The sequence below is a fragment of the Diospyros lotus genome, chromosome 4, assembly GCF_014633365.1.
Source record: "Diospyros lotus cultivar Yz01 chromosome 4, ASM1463336v1, whole genome shotgun sequence".
NCBI classification, from domain to species: domain Eukaryota; kingdom Viridiplantae; phylum Streptophyta; class Magnoliopsida; order Ericales; family Ebenaceae; genus Diospyros; species Diospyros lotus.
Genome location: NC_068341.1, coordinates 9,492,056 through 9,511,604, shown reverse-complemented (window position 1 = coordinate 9,511,604; position 19,549 = coordinate 9,492,056). Strand labels below are relative to the sequence as shown.

The following is a 19,549-nucleotide window of genomic DNA, read 5'->3' as shown; positions in this document are numbered from 1 at the left end:
ATGTCCCGTAATGCATGCATTCCCTCTGTATGTTGTTGTCGTAGAGCTTCATAAGCTTCCCAAGGAACGATGGAAAGCGCCTGTTGTGAAGTGCCTGGTTGTTCAGGATGCCTATGCTGATTAATTTCAAATGGATGAAGGAAGCCTAGGGGTGACAGTTGGTCCACCTGTTGTTGAGGATTCAAAGGAGCTAGTTGTGTACTCCCTTGTTGATGAGAGCCTTGTGGAGGCAAATGTGCTCTAGTTGGCTGTTGGCTATGTCGCGGGGGTGGGTAAGACTCCCCGCCTTAAGAGCGAGTCCAGCAATTACTTCTCGTGTTGGCCATTAGTAATAATTCGTAATTTGGCTTTTTGTTTGTTTTTCCACAGACGGCGCCAAATTGTTATTACCAAAATATAACAATTAAATTTTATGATATGGGACCTACTGGAGCTCAGTGTCCTGTAAAATGGGGTTGCCATGAGAAATGTTGTCGTATGGGAGTTTGCCATAAGGGTCTCACCGCAAGCACCTTCGCCACAAGGATTCGCCACAAGCCTCCTCATCACAGGCCCTTTCACCACAAGGATCTCGCCGTAAGCTTCCTCCCCACAAGGATCCCGCCACAAGCCTTCTCGCCACAAGCCTTTTCGCCTTAAGGATTTCGCCGCAAGCACCTTCGCTGCATGGATCTTGCCATAAACCTCCTCGCCACGAGCCTCCTCACCACAAAGATCTTACCGCAAGGAGATTACTCTGCTGATACTCAAAAAATGAGTTAGAAGGCTCGCAAGAATCCTCACTCATGACAACCCTCTGATGCCTAAGTCAATACTAGATCCAGGTAATTGTTCACTAAAACAATAAAGATGTAGTCAAAAGTTGTACTGAAATCGAAGAAAGCCCTTTTCAATGTCTTGTAGCTAGGTATTTATAGGGCATGCTTCTCAAGGATTCCTGGTGTTGACACGTGTCAGTTGTTGGATGAGCCATGCACAAGACGTGCAACTGCAAAACCAAATTACCCCAAATAAGGATTCATTGCAAGGCTGGCCTTGTGGCAAGACTATTGCTGCAATGGGGGCTGGCCTTGCAACAAGGCTTTGTGGCCCTTGTTGCAAGGAGAAGGCCTTGCAGCCTTTGCCTTAAGACAAGGCTGTTGTTGCAATGGGGCTTACGATACACTGCCGCGAGCCTTTTAATTTTTCTTCAAAAAATCTCTTGATTTTCATGGTACAACAATTATGAGTTAGTCATGATGTTACATGGTTGGGAGGATGTTATCATGTGTCGAGTTTTCTCTTTAACTTTGACAAACCATGCTCGAATCTAATTTTATAGTTTTACTGAAGTATTTATTTATTTTTTTTAATAATTAGGAAAATATTTTATAAAGTGTTGAGCTAAGTTGCTCATATTAATTAAGTTTTGATGATTAACAAAAATATTTTTATGATATAAATGTTTTCTCTTATTCATGTAAAAAGTAAATTTATTTTGAATTAAAATAGAATTGATTTTAGACATGTTTTTTTGTTTTAATCATTTATATCTCTAAAGATTATATTTGAATTTTTAAATTTTGAATTAAAGGAAAATTGTTTTTAGATATGTTTTTTCTTACTTATACAAAAAGTAAATTTATTTTAAATTAAAAGAAAATTATTTTTAGACATGTTTTCTTATTTTAATCATTTATATCTCAAAAGTTTATATTTGAATTTTTAAATTTTGAATTAAAAAAAATACTTTTAAACATGTTTTCTCTTACTCATACAAAAAGTAAATTTATTTTGAATTAAAGGAGATTACTTTTAGATATATTTTCTTGTTTTAATCATTTATGTCTCAAAAACTTATACTTGAATTTTCAAATCTTGATTTCTCATGCAAAAAGTAAATTTATTTTGAATTAAAGGTGAAACATGTTTTCTTATTGTTTGAGAAAGTTTACATATTTTTTGAATTTCAAATTTCATATTAACCATTTCTTTAGTGGCTAAAATGTTTATAAATACCCCCAAACTCATTTTTTGAGTATCCAAGTACTTCCGTTGCATATCCAAAACACCCGAAAACTTTCAAACGCTCTCAAGCGAAGCATCCAAGCAATCCGAGACTCTCAAAATATTATTGCACATCCATCGAAGAGCCACAAGACGAGAATAGAAAAGTTCTTTAATTTTTCTATGACAAAACCGAACTTTTTCATTTGAGGTTATAAATTTATTTATTTATTTAAATATTATTGTCTTGTATAATTTGTTCTTAATTGCTTATTCGTGTTCAAGTGTGAACAAATTATTTATAACATTTAAATTACTATTGTGGATTGTATAGGTTTCTTAGAACCATTAAAATCTAGGTGAATCTAGTTTCCAATGTAAGGTAAGAAAAAAACCTTAGTGTAGTGATTACCTAAAATCCATCGTAATTTATATATGTATCTAGTTTCCAATGTGAGTTAGTGTGGAAATCTTGGTAAAATTATTTTAGTGGAACCCTAAGGGTGGTTAGACCTTGAGAGAGTGGACTAGGTGCATGTAAAGACACCGAACCACTATAAATTATGTTGTGCCTCATTGTATTTATTTTTGTTATATCTTGTTGCTTACATTTATTATTAATCTCAAATATAATTTATTATATTTATTAAAATTAAAAAAAAATTAATCATTCAATTCACCCCCTCTTGAGTAAATATACCCTAGAGGACCAACATAAAGGCCTTCATTATAAATTGTCAATGTAAGAAAGACGTTAGTTATTTACTTAGTATCCCACAAAGAAATAAAGAATTTTAAGACAATATGTAGATTATTTTAGGAGCACTATGTTAAAAATTTAAGATTTGCATGTTGACGTGACAATCACAACAATGCTTCAAGGCACTAAATCAATACTTTTACAAGAATTATTTACTTTCAAGCAACCAATATCATTGGCCAACTTATTTGTACACACCAATGAATATATATAGCAAGTTGAAGTAATAAGGGTCATTGCTAGTAATGAAGAAATAGAAAGAAAGTGACTTTAATGATCGCGAGGATAAAAAAAAGAAGTGAAATCAAATCTCAACCCAAGAGAAAAGAAACTCAAACTGAAAACATTCTTCAAGAGGGATGAAAATCAAACTTCTAATAAATCTTCAAAGCTCTAAAAAATTGCCCACAAAAAGATGTCAAACGTTGAAAAATGAAAAAGTTAGGTTATGTTCTTTTTATTGTTTTCGTCTCATTTTTAATTTTTAATTTTTTTAAATAATGAAAACATGATTACTAACCTATTTTCAAAAATGTTTTTTTCAAAACACACCAAAAAAAAAAATTGTACACAAAACTAAAAATAAGAAAATCTCGTTTTGACTATTTTCATCACAAATACGCTTAAATTTTTAAAAATGTAGAAAATGTTACAGACCGTTAAAAAATAACGTATTTTTAATAATTTCAAAATAAATATTTAAAATATAAAAATAAAAATAAATTCAAAACTCAAAACTCAAAACTAAAATACGAAAAGAACAGTTCCTTAACCTCGTTATATAATGAGGATTTGACCTAGAGCCTAGAAGGCACAATAAATAGCGAGTAGTCAATCAAAATTTTACATGCAAAATAACTCCTAGAAGAATTAATACTCGTTGGAAAATATCAAATAAACGCTTAAGATAATTATCACGAACATTGTTAGTCTACTATTTTCATTAGAAAACCCAAAGAAAAAAATGAGACCAATTAACGTGTCATAGATAAAAACTCATTGAAAGACAAAAAAAAAATCAAAAGTCCAAAATACCATTTTTAAGAGACCCAAATATTTCTCGAAAACACAATATTGCATCAATTTCCTAAACACCGTTAGTACTCTCAAAGACTATAAACTAGTTATAGGAGATTGAATTTCCTGAAAATCGACCAATAATCCCATATTAGAAAATTTTCAAATAAAACACAAACATGATAACTTTGATATCTAAAAATTTCATTGAGAATTCTATAAAGGATAAGCATGATCTATAAAAATGTTAATCTTAGAATACCATGAATATTTATCACAAATACTGCTACTTTTTTATAAATAGATGAACTCTCATTCTAAAAAATTTATGCTTCTAATACTGATTTTAATACTACGTCAAAGTTTTCAACAAATTCAAAAGTTTGACTTAACTATAGGAAAGTGAAGTGCCATACCCTCTCTAATCATTCTCTTTCTTATAAATTCTAAACAAAGATGACATTCTTCATGAATAAATTTATTATTGTATTTGAGCAACAATAATTTAATTATTACAAATTTGTTATATCTTTTTATTTTTTAAATCACAATTTTATTATTTTATAACTAGTAATTTAAATTATTTTCCTTATAAATCCAATTAATATCATGTTAATAATATAGTATTACAATTTAATTATAGATTATCATGTATTTAAATAGTGAACAAATAACAATTAGTTAAATTAAACTAAAGTTTATTTTAATTTTAAATTTATGAAAAACTAATTGTCATATATCCACAATTCTAAAATGTGTTAATTATACATTATCATGTATTTAAATTAATCTCTTTATTCTTTTTAATATAAATTCCTAAAATCATGTTATAAGTACTTCATAGGCTACACAATATATCGTAAATGATAAAAATGTTCATCACATCTCACTGCCTCACTTCATTGTTCCTCACCGTCTCTTGCCACCTTATCACTTTAGGTGAGAGATATTTTAATCATGCGTGTCACCATTTTACGTCGCTTCACCGCCTCACTTTATCACTTTAGATAAATAATATTTTAACTATTTTATATAATCTTTAGAGTAGGAATAGCATTTTTTAAATTCCTAAGCATAATAATAAACTGGGACGGGCATGTCAGAAAGATGATGTAATAGGACACCTTCTCATAACCATAAGGGAGGCCCAACTCGGTTACGGGCCGTTTGCACGTTGGGCCGTAATGATAAAATGCCGAAGACAGACTCATAGTTCTTGAGTCTTTGGAGCCAAAGCCGCTTCTTTTGAAAAACGCATCCGTCTCTCTATCTCTGTTTCTCTCTCTCTCTCTCGATCAATTGCGAACTCCATTGTTGTTACAGAGCAAGGTAAGTCTCTTCGGCTGCTCTTACTTGTACGACAATATCCAATCAGCTACTTCTGGAATATTCCTCTTAGATCCCGCCCTTCTAAGTCAGAGACTAACTTTGCGATTGATTCTAGATCTTTCTCGAATTTATCGCTTTGGGTCATGTAACCGAGACTTTAGGGCAATTTATCTGAAAGTTTAAATCGAAGGCCTACTTTTCTTTGTGTTGCTGCATATATTTGAGACGAATTAGATAGATGTCAGATACAGCCACGTGATGAACGTATTGGCTGATTGAAAATTTAGCCTGAATAAATTTTTGAAACACGGCGGGATTTTAGTTGTTTGCGAGTGACGTTTTAGATTGCTCAAGACTTACTTGTTGGATATTGAGCATTTGTTCAGCTTTTATCCGCTAAAAGCAATAAAACGGCTGGCGCAGTAGTAGTAATCGGAAATCGAGTTGTGCTGGGTATCTAGAAATTGACAAAAAGCTACCTAACAAAATTAGGTTGCGCTACACTACAATTGAGCATCGGCCGTAACAGTAATGTCTTGATTTTTGCTTCCATACTGTGTTTGCAAATCACATGTTTATGTAGTCTTTGGTTTATCGGTAGGGATTGCGAATTGTCTTTCACTCCTTGCCCATTGGTTTATTTATTTTATTTTATTTTATTTTATTTTATTTTTATTTTATTTTTTTGGGGGGGGGGGCGCTAGGGGCTTGTTGGTTTATCTTTCATCATGTTGTGGTTTTGCCTCTTTTTGAACTCCTCCTCAATTTCCTCCAGGTTGAATTGGGAATTTTGATTCCATAATGATCAGTTCTGAAATAAACAAAAATGAGTTGGGCAGCAGTGGGACTTTCGTGGCTTCTAACCGTAGCCACTCGCCTCTAATAAAAAAGATGCCGCTAAGAGATGTCCAGAATGATAATAGAATTTCAGAAGGTTCCCGTGTCCTGGAGGGAAGACCCATTGCCGATGCAACCAAAGTTATTGGAACCAAGAAACTCACAACTGAGTGCCCATTAAGCCCTCATTTTGACACTTCCATGAGCAAAAATGGTAAAAATGGGCATCTTATGGCTCGCCAGATAAAGTTTAAATCAGAATCAGGCAAAGGAAGAATTCAGAACATTATGGACACAAGTGCTGAATTTCCATCAAAACAAACTCAGATAAGAGACAACAATCTGTATTTCACTTCTGTATTTAGGCCAAATCTTATGAGTTCCATGATGACCTTTCCCCATGGCGGACCTTCAGTTCCCATTTCTCTTGGGAAGCCTGGAAATGGCTTTTCTGCTGCTGAATTCAATGGCATTAAATTCAGCTCAGAGGTCTGTCATCCATTTGATCCTACAGTAACTGATGATCAACACAGACAGGAAAGGTTTCTTCATTTGCAGACGTTCTTGAAGCAATGCAATGAATCTAGTCGGGATTATATCCAGAGTAAGTCCTTGCATCCAGATTCAATTATATATTGTCTTTGGCCTCAATTGTTTTGACGTATTTGTCTTCCCATTTTTTGTCTATACCAGTTAATAATACTATTTGTTTTATCTCGCCTATTTGAAATTTCAGTCTTATCTTTTATTCTCTGTAACATCGCCAGTGCTTCAAAGTTTGCCACCTGCTGAACTGAGCAGACATGCAGTTGAGTTGGAGAAAAGAGCAATGCAGCTAACAATTGAAGAAGGTAACAAGTGGTTGCTGTTCTTACCTTCGTTGCCTTCTTTTCTCGAATTAATTTATGAATAAACTTATTCTTGTGACAGGATTAACCTCACTCCAGGTTCATAATGTTTTGCATAGGAAAACTGTAAATTTGAGGGAAAAGAAAACATCTTTTACAATGGAAATAAGTTTTACTAAGTTTAGTATTCCAAATAAAGAAACACCCCAAAATATGTAAAAAAAAAAAAACAGTAGATTCACCATATGCATGATTGGCAGATATTATCCTTTTTCCTAGCACCAGAAGTTTATTTAATGGCCCTCTCCTTCCCAGTCAAAAACAAAATAAAGAATTTGCAAGTAATAAATTGGTTGATGCTTACAAGTACCATTTACATCTACAGTATTATAAAGTGTTCATACTTCTTGCACTGGTAGACGTACGGGACCAACAAGGGTCATGGCCCTAAGTTGCAAAACTTCCATCCAGGTTCCCTCAAAATTTTAGTTAATTTATTGACAGGGATTATGTACTGTCACCCCTTCCCCCCTTTAAAACAAACCCTTTGCCCTCCCTAAATAATTCTATACTGCCCCTTCTCAGTGAAGTTCTTGAGTCCACCTGGTGTTGCCTCAATATAAATTAAAAAATTTTACGGGTATTGCCTTTCCCAATTTTGATCCCTGTTAGCCTACAACTATCACAAGCCAATTCCACCAGGTGTGTTGGCTACATAAATTCTAGATTTCCAGCTATCTCCATCCGTGGTCATATCTGATCCATGGTTAACCTGAAACACAATGCTTTTAAGTTGATAGAACTTGTTCCTTTTTTCAAGAAGAACGAGTCTCTACGACCTAGGGCATTGGCTTCCACTAGGAGTTAACTGTTAAGATGGACTGTATCCTGCATATATTTCTACATGCTCTACAATTTTAGCTTCTACTTCTGGGAGATCAAATGGAGCACCATGATAATCTCATTCAAATTGCATGGACTTGCATGCACAATACGCTTGGTGGTCCACAGCCAAAATAAAATGTACTCTCTTTCGCGGCTGCAAGGGTAATTGGTAAAGTTTTGGCTGTTTATGACCAACGCGGTGTTTGTTTAGTCAATTTCTTTATCAAGCGATGCTTGTTTTCCCTCTAGGAAAAAAGACTTATGCTAATAGAAATGGATTACTTCCTATCTTTTTCATCCTTTTCTTTACGTTACTCTAAACTTTTCATGCTCTTTTTGTATAGAAAATGAAATTTTGGATAATTGCACACAACTTTCATATGTTCAAGCAACATAGTTGACCTTTAAGCTATCAACATAATGTGTGTGGAATCAACTTTATCCATCATGTTGTCTTTCCTTGGTTGGTATGTTGGAAGTCATTTAACTTCTGCAGGATGGAGATGATGATCTTATGAATATTTCTCCCCCTACATGTCTTGTCGTCCACCTTTCAGTGTGTGAATAGCTAAAAGCATCAATAGCATTATTCAAGGGTTTTATCTTCAGACAACTGACTTCTCTTGTTTGTCCCGAGTAGAAGAGACTAAAGTAACATATAGGGGGATCAGATATATACATATAGATACAGATATATCTGTATATAAATTGCTTGACAAGCTGACACTGAATATCACGACTAGAATGAAAGGTTTCGAGCCCAACGATGTGCTTCATTGGTTACCAAAAGTTACATTTCAAGTTAAATGGAATTTTGGTTTTCTTTATCGCCATTTTGATAAATAAAGGGTGATTTAGTATACAAATTTTCCGAACTTCCTCAGATACGTTGTGTGGTTTATCTTGCCCAAAAGTTTGAACTGCTTATCGTTTTCCTTGAGATGCAGTTATTTTTTCTTTGGTCACCTTGTTGGTTCTAGATTTTCAAGTCAGCTAAGCTTGGATCTCTTCTTAATAATCTGTTCAAAACTACTGTTCGTAGTTCTCCATTATTTGTTTCTGGGTTTTTCACTGGAAGGATAGGTGTTCAATACCAACTTCAGTTCTATTTTTGGTTTCCCTTTCCATGAATTTTAACAATTTCCGGCTTTGATTACTTTGGGCGAACCAGACTAATGGGATCATGGTGAAAATCTCACCTCTCATGTTTTTCTCCCTCTATTGCAGGAAAACAGCTGCAACGGATGAAAGCTCTAAACGTCTTGGTGAAGCCGGACCCAGGGAACAGCCCGAGCCCATTGCTGACTGCTCAAGCTCAACAACCCCTATCTAATAAATGAAACGTGAGAATGGCAATCTGTTAACAGTTTGGTGATTGACGAGCAAACACGTTTTGGGTCCTGCCCCAACTTCTTCTTGGGGACAATTGGACATGAATTTCCTCCTCATTTTTTCTGCTTACAGGCTGCTTCTGGGGGGGGGGGGGGGGGGGGGGTGTTTCATGCCGAGGGGCACATAATCTTGTCAGCACATACAGGTTGCTCCTTAACATGGAACTACAATCATGCTTTTTGTGATTTTGGTGAAGATAGGATAGCTGATGTTATGTCATTTATTTTGGGGCATTTCTCTTTGATAGTAGGATTGTGGTCTGTAATTGTATGATGTAACCCTTCTGATAAATGATATACAGATCTTATGCGTCTCGAACAATGAATAATTGCAGGTGCTAACAGAGAATTCACCATGACTAAGAATTTTTAGTCTTTCATTTTGTGCTGTTTTTTAATTTTTCGTGTTCGTTCTAAATTTTGATTTAAAAACAAAAATAAAAAGAAAGAAAAAGCACCGTTTGACTTTAACTAGGTGGTGTTGCTTTTTAAAAACAGAATTTATTTTCTAAAAAATGGATAATGTTTTCGCATTGTGTTTGTTTCAGTTCCCATTTTCTAACTCGACTTTCTTCAACATATGCATTTTCACGAATAATGAATATATATGTAAAATAATTATATTACACATGCTACATACATGAAAAATATTTAGCACATTTAACACAAATAAATTTACCCAACAACGGCATCTTGTGTTTTCATTCAAATTTTTGAAAATGACATCAAAAATCAAACGATAGACTCAATTTTTATTTTTTCAAGCACAAATTTGAAAACTTAAATCCAAAAATACAAACAGAAGAAAACTGACTCACAAATCAAATGGCCTTAAGCAGTTTTCAACAAAACCCCGGTGGTGGCTTCTACAAATACAATATCAAACGGCAGGCACATTTCATTTTGCAGTCGTCTTGAGGAACAGATGATATAAGTGGAAAAGGGGACACAGTGCAGCTAAGGGTTGTTGGGTTCACAGAACTTATCCCTTTTTTTTTTTTCTTTTTTTTTTTTCTCCCAGAAGAACTAAAAAAACTGGCTTACAAGTATTAGACAAAGACGTCAGAGTCTCCATGCATGTTAAGTCTATGATTAAAAAAAAAAAAAAAAATGCCATGTATAGAGACTGCAGCACAACACATATCACTTGCCCATCCGGAAAAGAAAATAAATAAATAAATTGATCAAGACGACCCTCACCTATATAATCTCCTTGTTATTATGCTGATGGCAATTCCTTAAATGTTGTTCTCCTGTTTAGCACTGCAACATAATCAGGTACTAGAAATCTGAATGATATAAACAGACCAAACTCGAATGTGTTACAGGAGAACGACAAAGTGGGCATTCGGGCTTTTCGTTGCACCATTCCATTACGCAATTCCTACAAAAACAACGCGGAGGAGGAGAGTGAGAGTCAGACATATGAAAATAAATGAGTTGAGACCAATTAAAAAAAAAAAAAAAAAAATTTGTGGGTCAGTGGGGGCAATACCAGCAGAATACATGACCACATGGTGTGGCTGTTGGGTATTGGCGATTACCAAGGCAAAGTGTGCATTTGCCAACTCCACTTGTTGCTTGTGACTAGATAAACAAAGTATTCCATAATGGAGTTAGTATCATGAAACCACTTCAAATTGCTCCACATGATATGAGATTCATATATCTGAGGATATGAATATCCATGCCATAACAAGCATGTGAATAGACTACCATGTGATTCAGCTTTTACACATAACCATAGAAACAAGCCCTTGGGGAATACAACCAAACATGGGTGGTAAGTAAATCTCGGAAGACATCATATTTTTTTACGTCGGGTTTACTGTGTGTAGAATACGTCTTAATTAGTGTTGACGCAAGCATAAATTTAATAGAAATTTTGTACTTAAGGTTTGATATCAAGTATATGGGCCTTATAGAAAAGATAAGGCCATGGATAGAAATGATTGGAAAGTTAAAATTCATGTAGTCAAGCCCACTTAATGGAATAAAGGCTTGGTAGTTGGTATGTCAGTTATTTTCCAAATCTAAATAAAGAAAACAATGCTCCCATCGGATTTGACGCGGGCAACAAATCAAATCCCATGCTCCCATATAGGGTTCACATGGTCTTGCGGCCATACATTACTTAATAGTTACACCAACACTATTGTTAACATGTTCACTACAGTTAACCTATCTGATCATTACCACTGTTGACAGTTCTGATTATGGCAATCATAAGAATCTTCAGAAAGTAATAAATTATTTCCCAAGTTTCTATTTTCCTGTTTACCCTTGGTGTTATTACCCCAAATCCATCCTTCTTCCCCCCCCCCCCCCCCCCCCCCCCAAAAAAACAAAAAAAAACCACACACACACAGTGCTATATGATGGCAAAATTGAAAAGTTACCTCTGAGGTTGATGTATCAGAAACAAAACTTCCCTTCTCAGAGTCCAAAGTTATGAAGTTACCTTCTTCATTTAAAACGGGTATACCTCGACCTAACATAAGGAATGAGAAAGAGACAACTTGTAACGATAGTGAATTGGAGATGATAAATCAATCAATATGCAAGGAAGAAAATAAAAAGAAAATATCAGTCTGACAGCTATAATTCAACATAGATGATCCACCCACCCCACAAAAAAAAAAAAAGGATAAGAGTTTGTGCATGGGGATTGAAAGTAGGCTATTAAAGGGGAGAGAAAGGGGCTGTGCAGTGTTTTTTTTTTTTTTTTTTGAGGGGGAGGGGGTGTTTACTCTTTCCATTCACTAAAGAGTTGTATCAGAAAGGGGATCCAGAGTAAAATTTTGCCTCATTGTTCTTTTGTATGGATTTCTATTGTCAATGTGACCTAAAAAGCCAATTAACAATATGAATGCTATGCCACTGACCCTAACTAGGATAAGGTGTAGTTAATGATGATGATGTTACTCTTTCCCCCTTTCTTCATGGGGAAGAGTCCAAAGTATAAGTGAAACTGCTTAGAATCCACTATGAAAACAAGAGGGCTAACATCATAATCCCATTACAGGATTTGTTCTGTTTGTAACAAGAACCTCAGAAAGATACAGGACTAATAAACTATGGCAATGAAGCAAATTCATTGTTGATGGTAAATGATCAAAATTAGGTGCCGAGTTTATCTTGCCTCTGATGTACAAAACCTGCAAGTAGGTTTTGAGCACTGTAACAGAGAAAATTTCTGGCCATTATATTTGTACAAATTTTAAGGAAATAGTGTCATATAAAGACAGCATAGAAAAAATTAATTATATAATTTATAAATTAAAACCTGATGAACTATGGTGTGTCGCCAGCGATGTTTGGCGAACTGAACTTGCAATGGAAGATAAATTGCTGCGCCGTAGTCCTTCAGCAGCAATGATGCATAGCTGAATTAAAAGGAATACGCCCAATATTTGGTATCTGCATCACATGAAATCGAGTTAGAACAACTCTTCTGATAAATCTGAGTAAAAATTCTTGTTGAACTATTATGGAAAAAATATGCCATTGACAATTTAACAAAACAAAATTTGTTCCATTAAGATTATCAGGCTTGAACACAAAGTAATATTCGGGTAGTATTTGATATAAGCAAAATTCTCGGGCAACAAATAGGAGTTTTGGGTTTGGTTGGGAGGTTTGGTGTGTGTGTGTGTGTGTTGGGGGCGGGCAGGGGAGATTACGCTGTTCGTCTAGTAACTAGGAGATCAGATGCCACAAGGATCACTTTTTTGGAGTCTGCAATTCTCATTACAACTAGGAGCTGACATGTACTGTATTTCTGGAGTCTGCAATTCTCATTGTGGCCCTGATTGTCAACAGTAATGGGTAACCAATGGAGAGTAAATGTAGTTACCCAGAAATGTAATTTGTGGATCATTTGACGCAAGTCAAGGCATCATGTGTCCATGGATAATTTGGAGAAGATGGAGGCATTTTAAAAACACACAAATTGAACAGAAAAGTAGGTATTTACTAAACATTCTATGAGAAAAGTCAACACTCATCAATCATTCCATGAAGAAAACCTACCGAGGTCTTTGGTTTATTTGTTTTCCAATGAACACATAACGAATGCCTGCCAAACGTTTTGATATATGATAATATAGGCCTGCAGAACAAGAGAATTTAAAAGACAGGCAGTATTTTTCTCCATGCTCAATTTGAATTTCTACTATGAACATGTGTCCACAAAAAATAAGTATCACCTTCAAAGTAGAAGAACATGAGGTTGGTGCGAATAAACACTTGCAAAAATTCTCGGGCTAACGGATGCATCTGAAATTTCCAAACCATAGAAATTGTTAAGAAAGAATATAACATAGAATATAAAGACTTTTATCAAGTTCAAAGAAAAAGAACCAAAAGGAACATGAATAGAGAGAAAATTATGAGATTATGCTAAGCAAAAAAAAAGGTACTGAGATTATTCTGCAAAGAGGTCATTGAAGTGTTAGCTTAATAAAAAGGTAGTGTACTGAGTAATATGTAGAAAAGAATCAAATGATTCCACATAACCCAAATGAATCAAAACTCAATTCAGTTTCCAATACTACAGTGAGCAATCTATGCAACTATATAAGTTTACCGAAGGCCATGTCCGAACTATGTATAACCATAACCCTTTAAGTTTTTGCTTCAATTTCGATAAAACTGAAATGGCTGCAGTTGAAGGAGAGGATAGGTTTTCAGAAACTGCAGATGATCTAGCCTGATTGCTCCCTGGAGCATTGTTTTCAAACTGATCGTCGGATAGTGAGTTAGCAAGTGCAATGCCACGGGAGGCAACTCTAGAACTGTAAATGGGAGGAAAAAAGCAATATATTGAAGCAGAATGTTGGACAATTATATAGGCGCACTAATGAACTGAAGTATTCTAAAAATTACAGAAGAAGCATATTCAAACCTAATTCTTTCTGCAATATAAGGAACTGCTGTCTGGTAGACAATGAATAGAGTACGCCTTGCAGCTGTTGGAGGCAGGTTATATGGTCCAGCAACCTGTAAAATCAAATAGCAGAAAAACAAATTAAGTGGTAAAATTTTCATGGTTACCTCAATGTCATAAGAAACTTTTCTGTTACTTCTGATGAGCCACCAATACAAATAGGACGTTTTTGAAGATACTGGAAGTTTATAAACATCACAGGGTAAACATTTTGTTGTGTTGGAAAACACAAGTGAAATGGAAAACAAACATGTTCAATTACATGGATATGCAGATATATCTCCACGTATTAAGAACCCAAAAGATTAACTAAAAGCTGAAGCAACTATGCCTAGTTTGTTTGATGACCTAAGGCATCATGAACAGTAAAGAAAGAAAGGGAGTATACCTGAGTGATGTCACAATATTCCTCTCCAAGTGTTTGCTGTCCTGAACCTGTTGTTAATACATAATAAAGCATTTGTCCCAAAAGTTTGGTCTGTGAATAACAAAAAGACACAGAAGTAACATATTGAGAATCAAATCCATGACTAAAATTTCTAGCCAGATGAGCTTTATAGTAAAAGGTGGGCAGAAGAGAAGTAAAGAAAGTAAATCAGCAAAATGATACCATCAAAGGATTATTTCAAAATCTGTAATATATTTCTATTAGCAATGAGGCTTTCTTGCAAATTTCCAACTCATCCACAAATTAATAAATATAAGCTAAAAAATTAAATTGCGAAAATACTTGTCACAAATAGAAAGAAAAACAGGACAGGACTATGTCTTAACACATCTCTAAAGTAGTCTCTGTTAAATTCAGAAAGGAGCTTATCAGTAACAAGCTCAAGTATTGTTACCAAGAATTGATGCTTGCATCGTCTCCTTTGTCCAGTGGACCAGTCATCTAGTTTTTGTAGGAGCAATGAAGACACCAATAACATCAAAAACCAAATTCTCTTAAGCTGCATCTTGATGGAGGGATTTCAAACGATGTTGTTAACCTAGATCTCACCCTTATGTATGATCACTCAATCACTCAAAACTCACACAGCGAGCTCTCTCTAATTTGCAATGAATAGAAATCAGAATACAACCAAGAAACCAATTAAGAACTGCACACAACACACAAGAATTTACCCTGGTTCAGTCTCAATGAAAGACCTACATCCAGCTTGGCTTTCGCCCCTGCTTTCTCCACTATCTTGAATATCAATACAAGATTACAAGTGCACTCAAACCCAACTCTCACCTAACCCATAAACCTGAAAGCTATATAGAGTTGTATACCAGAAAGATATTCACTCTTCCTCACTGCACAATCTCGCCCCAAGACAGCTTGAAACCCACAATAGAAAGCACACTCAAAAAACCTAACTCTCAGCCCCTATTTATAAGCCATAGAGGGCGGGAGAGCTTCCTGACCGACTACCCAAAACTGGCAGTTACAACCAATTCGGTCAGACCCTAACTTCTAGTACAAATGAACTCTAACAGATGTCATTTGAAACTTGTAAGTTGAAATACTTGGATTTCAAATTCTATCATTTCTATTACCAGCCCTCTCGCAGGGATTTAATTAAACTCTTCTATGTTTTTTGGACCCAAATTCAAATGCTTTCAAATATAATATATACAAAAGAAGGATTTGGAATTCCAAATGACAAATGAAAGGATCAAAAAAGGGTACCCAAAAGGACCCTCGCATATAGTTCTACTTCAGTACGGAGTTTGAGATGAATGTGAATACTGGGGAGTATAAAGCAGATTTAGTAGTCCATGAACCAAATACAGCTGTAACATACAAGCACATCCATCAATATATATCTCCCGATCTCATTAACTGATATCTCAATTATAGAAAACACCGCAATCTGAATCATATTTCCATGAGTAGAGCAGTAAGCAATTGCTAATAAAACCAACAAAGAAATAAAGCTTAATTGAAGCGTGTAATCAAATTTGCAACTAAAGATGGCTGGTTCTGACATAACATAAAGCATCTAACTAGTACAAAAGCTGCAATTTTTAACATTGTCGTAAAGCCCTTCACCACTATGCGGATTAAATAAAGGAAGAAGAAGAGGGAAGGGGAAGGAACTTGCCTCATTTTGATACGCCACAGCAACTCTTGTACCTGAAACAAGATGCTTTTCAGATTATCATCAGAACAAACAAATATGTGAATTTGGGGGAATACTGAAAGAAGGGCAAGGGAGAGACCAAAGAGGTGCCGAAAGGCGTCGCGACAGGCATCGTACAAGAGGAAGGAGGAGTAGTGATCATCCTTCTCCGCCGCCCTCATTATCTCTGGTTGTCCCGCCGCCGGAAAACCCCTCACGCCGCCGCCACTGCTACTGGCGTCTCCCGAACCAGACGATTGCTCTTTCCGACCCACCACCCCCATCTCTCTTCGCAATTAAGCAGCAAACAAAACCCAGCTTCTCTTCTCCGACTTGGAACCCTAGAACACCATCAGCCTACTATCCCTAGGCTTCAATAATTCACTGTCCAGGGGCAGCGGTCCAAGCTCACAAAATCCCTGCTGTTTCTGGCACCAGAAAGATAACCTATACGTGGAGAGACAAGACGGTACAGTCGATCTCGAGCTGGAGCTCTGCCCCAACTCCGAAGATTACAAATTCGTGGATTTTCGTTGGGCGGATCGCGGATCTCGGATCTCGGATTCCGGATCTCCGGTTTCCTTTCCAGAAACCCAATCTCAATCTGCACTCCAGTCTTGGGCTCCCTTCTCTTCTTTAAAGTGAATTTAGCCTGCAATTTTTTAATTAAATTTTAACTTTTTTGAAATTTGAAATAGTTTAATTATTAATTTTTAAAAAACGGTGATAATTTAATTATTAATTTTGTGGGTGTCAGCATAAATGCATTAAAATTCTTTTTGGAGAAATAATCTGTTTCTTATTTTCATTAACCTTTTTGGATTATTTTATCATTTTTTTTTGTAGAAACTAAAAAGAGAAATCGCTGTATTTTGGAAAACTAAAAAAAAAAAAAAACTTACCAATTTATTATTATAAAAAGAATGGCGGTTGGCGGTCTAAAGTCTTCTTCGTTTATCCTTTCCATTTTCCCTTCCAACGACCGATGGCCCGGAAAGTTCGCTCAATCATTGTCGGCGTCGTGGCGTTATTCCTCTTCCTTGGGTTCTTCGCTAATCAACGTTTCTACTGGTTCCACCGCCACCCAATCATCTCCGGCCGGGTCCTCCGGTCGCCGCCTGTCATTCTCCATCCCGAAGCCAACACCGCCAATTTATCAGTCAATTATCAAGATCAGGATCAGGAACGGGAAGAGGAAGAAACCGCTCGCTGGAGCAGCCGCAACATTACCACCGTCGCTGACTCCGTCTTCCTGGATTCCGTGCTGCTTCCGGCTTGGGAAATCCTCGTCATTGTTTCGCCGCCGGGCTCGGTTGCTGGACAAAACTACACGTGCCTATTCCCCAGCAATGATACCTCACCTGCGAGAACCGCCGGAACTCTTTCCTCTCCGGATCGGAAAACATTTACATGTGATTTTCCTGAGAGGCTCCGCCGGCGAATCCCCTTCCTCCAGCCTATTCTCACTCCAAGGCCGGAGAGTCCGCCGGACAGACGAGATAAGGAGTCGGAGTTGGAGTTGCTCCGATGGAACTTCCTCGTTTACAACTCGTTCACGGCAAGCGACGTCGTATTGTTTGTGAAGGGCCTCAACCACCGCCAAGGCATCAACAGAGCGCCGAACAAGTTCAAGTGCGTGTTCGGGGAGGACGTCGATAACGGCGTCAGGACGGCCGTTACGTCGTCCGCGCAAGAGGTTTTCCGGTGTCAACGCCCGGAGCTAACGGCCTTTAACGTTTCTCCTTACGAAGACGAAGCAGGGCCAATGAAAGTCACGATCGAGATCCCCGAACGGAGGTTGGCGGTGCCCTCCGTGGCGTACTACACTCCGCCTCTCAGGATAGCGGTGGCGCAGCAAAAACAGTGTCTGTGCGCTTGCACCATGGTGTACAACGCCGCCAAGTTCCTGAAAGAGTGGGTGATGTACCACTCGGCGATTGGGATCGAGAAATTCGTGATATACGACAATGGGAGTGACGATGATTTGGAAGAAGTTGTCGGCAAGCTCGTGAAACAAGGCTATAATCTAGTCAAGCTAATTTGGGTATGGCCGAAGGCGCAAGAAGCTGGGTTCTCTCACTGTGCCATTAACTTCAACGACTCCTGTTCGTGGATGATGTTCACTGACGTGGATGAGTTTGTTTATTCTCCGTCATGGCTCGATTCGAACGCCTCGCGCCAAATGCTGAAATCTCTGTTGCCAAATAGGAAGATGGTTGGGCAAGTGATGATTAGTTGCCGTGAGTTTGGGCCGTCGAACCAGAGATCTCACCCGGCGATGGGAGTGACTCAGGGCTACAATTGCCGGAGGAGGGGCGACAACCGGCACAAGTCGATTGTGCGGCTGGATGCGATCGATGAGTCGTTGCTTAACGTGGTGCACCATTTCAAGTTGAAGGAAGGTTATAGGGCGAAGAAGTTGAGAACGAATGTGGCGGTGGTGAATCACTACAAGTTCCAGGCCTGGCCGGAGTTTGAGACGAAGTTCAGGCGGCGGGTGTCTACTTACGTGAGGGATTGGATGGAGGAAAGGAACCGCTCGTCCAAGGACAGGACGCCGGGATTGGGGAATGAGCCGGTTCAGCCGGAAGGCTGGCCGGGGAAGTTCTGCCAGGTGTATGATAACAACTTGAAGGATTTGACGGCGAGATGGTTTGCCGTTGAATCACCATCGTCGTCATCGTCGTCCGGGTACCACATGGCTTGGCAAAGATTGATATGAACCGACCAGCAGCCACCAGAACTCTTGCCAATGCCTCGTACTAATGAATACACAATATTTTCAGATAGTTTAGTATGCATTAATTAATTCCTCTGGATCAGGTGATCAATATTGATCTGTGTAATTTGAATTCTTAGTTATTATTATATTTTTTTAGTTCAGGATGATGTACTTACTGTCTTGCTGCTGCTTACCTGCCTGCTGTTTAGAAACAGCAGCTTCCAGAGACCGACGGACTGAGTAATTAAGATTTTTGGAGATTTGAAGTTGATCAGGGAACCACACCTCCAACATCGATCGATCTTTTGTTGATTTCTTAGTAAAAATTACATGGTTTAAATGCACTAATTAATTAGGTGTCGGAAGAGATACTCAATAATATATCATGTTAAAACCCATTTTTACCCTTTGTCAACAACCATGGGGAGAGTTGGGAGTTGTGTATTGATCTAATTGCTTAATTTACTTTACTTTTATCATTAATCACTAATTATTATTATGATTATGATCATGATGAGCTTAATTAGTTATGGATTCCAAACGCCAAACGCCAAACAAACAAGCAAGGAATTTCCACATTTATGTATTTGGCAAGTTCTAATGATCACTGATTCCAGACGTCACATCTTGAATGAGTTGCCAATAGAAAACATACATGGGAATAATAATAATAATGATGTTCAAACTTCAAACAAGGGTAGATAAGCAATTAATCATCATA

The 19,549-nt window shown here is 37.0% G+C and overlaps 3 protein-coding genes across 4 annotated transcripts; 2 read left to right on the top strand and 1 right to left on the bottom strand.

The window, feature by feature from the left end:
- The first annotated feature begins 4,988 nt into the window (after positions 1–4,988).
- Positions 4,989–9,146, top strand: LOC127799493 (uncharacterized). 2 transcript variants are annotated; one of them, XR_008022643.1, is made up of 4 exons: positions 4,989–5,092; positions 5,868–6,533; positions 6,666–6,780; positions 8,890–9,146. XR_008022643.1 is itself a non-coding variant. In XM_052333564.1 (4 exons), the coding sequence occupies exons 2-4, from the start codon at positions 5,894–5,896 to the stop codon at positions 9,000–9,002; spliced, it is 837 nt and encodes a 278-aa protein (XP_052189524.1). In that variant the 5' UTR covers positions 4,989–5,092; positions 5,868–5,893; the 3' UTR covers positions 9,003–9,146. The 2 variants fall into 2 exon arrangements, 1 of the variants encoding a protein (XP_052189524.1); XM_052333564.1 differs by having other exon boundaries at positions 6,697–6,780.
- Positions 9,147–10,233: 1,087 nt separating this feature from the next.
- LOC127799492 (peroxisome biogenesis factor 10) lies at positions 10,234–17,248 on the bottom strand. Its single transcript, XM_052333563.1, has 12 exons — positions 17,009–17,248; positions 16,207–16,758; positions 16,089–16,120; positions 14,390–14,479; positions 13,960–14,054; positions 13,642–13,849; positions 13,262–13,331; positions 13,086–13,164; positions 12,340–12,473; positions 11,453–11,544; positions 10,549–10,640; positions 10,234–10,437 (listed from the first exon to the last, which is right to left on the bottom strand). The coding sequence occupies exons 2-12, from the start codon at positions 16,388–16,390 to the stop codon at positions 10,335–10,337; spliced, it is 1,179 nt and encodes a 392-aa protein (XP_052189523.1). The 5' UTR covers positions 16,391–16,758; positions 17,009–17,248; the 3' UTR covers positions 10,234–10,334.
- Positions 17,058–18,828, top strand: LOC127799491 (glycosyltransferase family 92 protein Os08g0121900-like). The gene has a single exon (XM_052333561.1). The coding sequence runs from the start codon at positions 17,092–17,094 to the stop codon at positions 18,826–18,828; it is 1,737 nt and encodes a 578-aa protein (XP_052189521.1). The 5' UTR covers positions 17,058–17,091.
- The last annotated feature ends 721 nt before the right edge of the window (positions 18,829–19,549 follow it).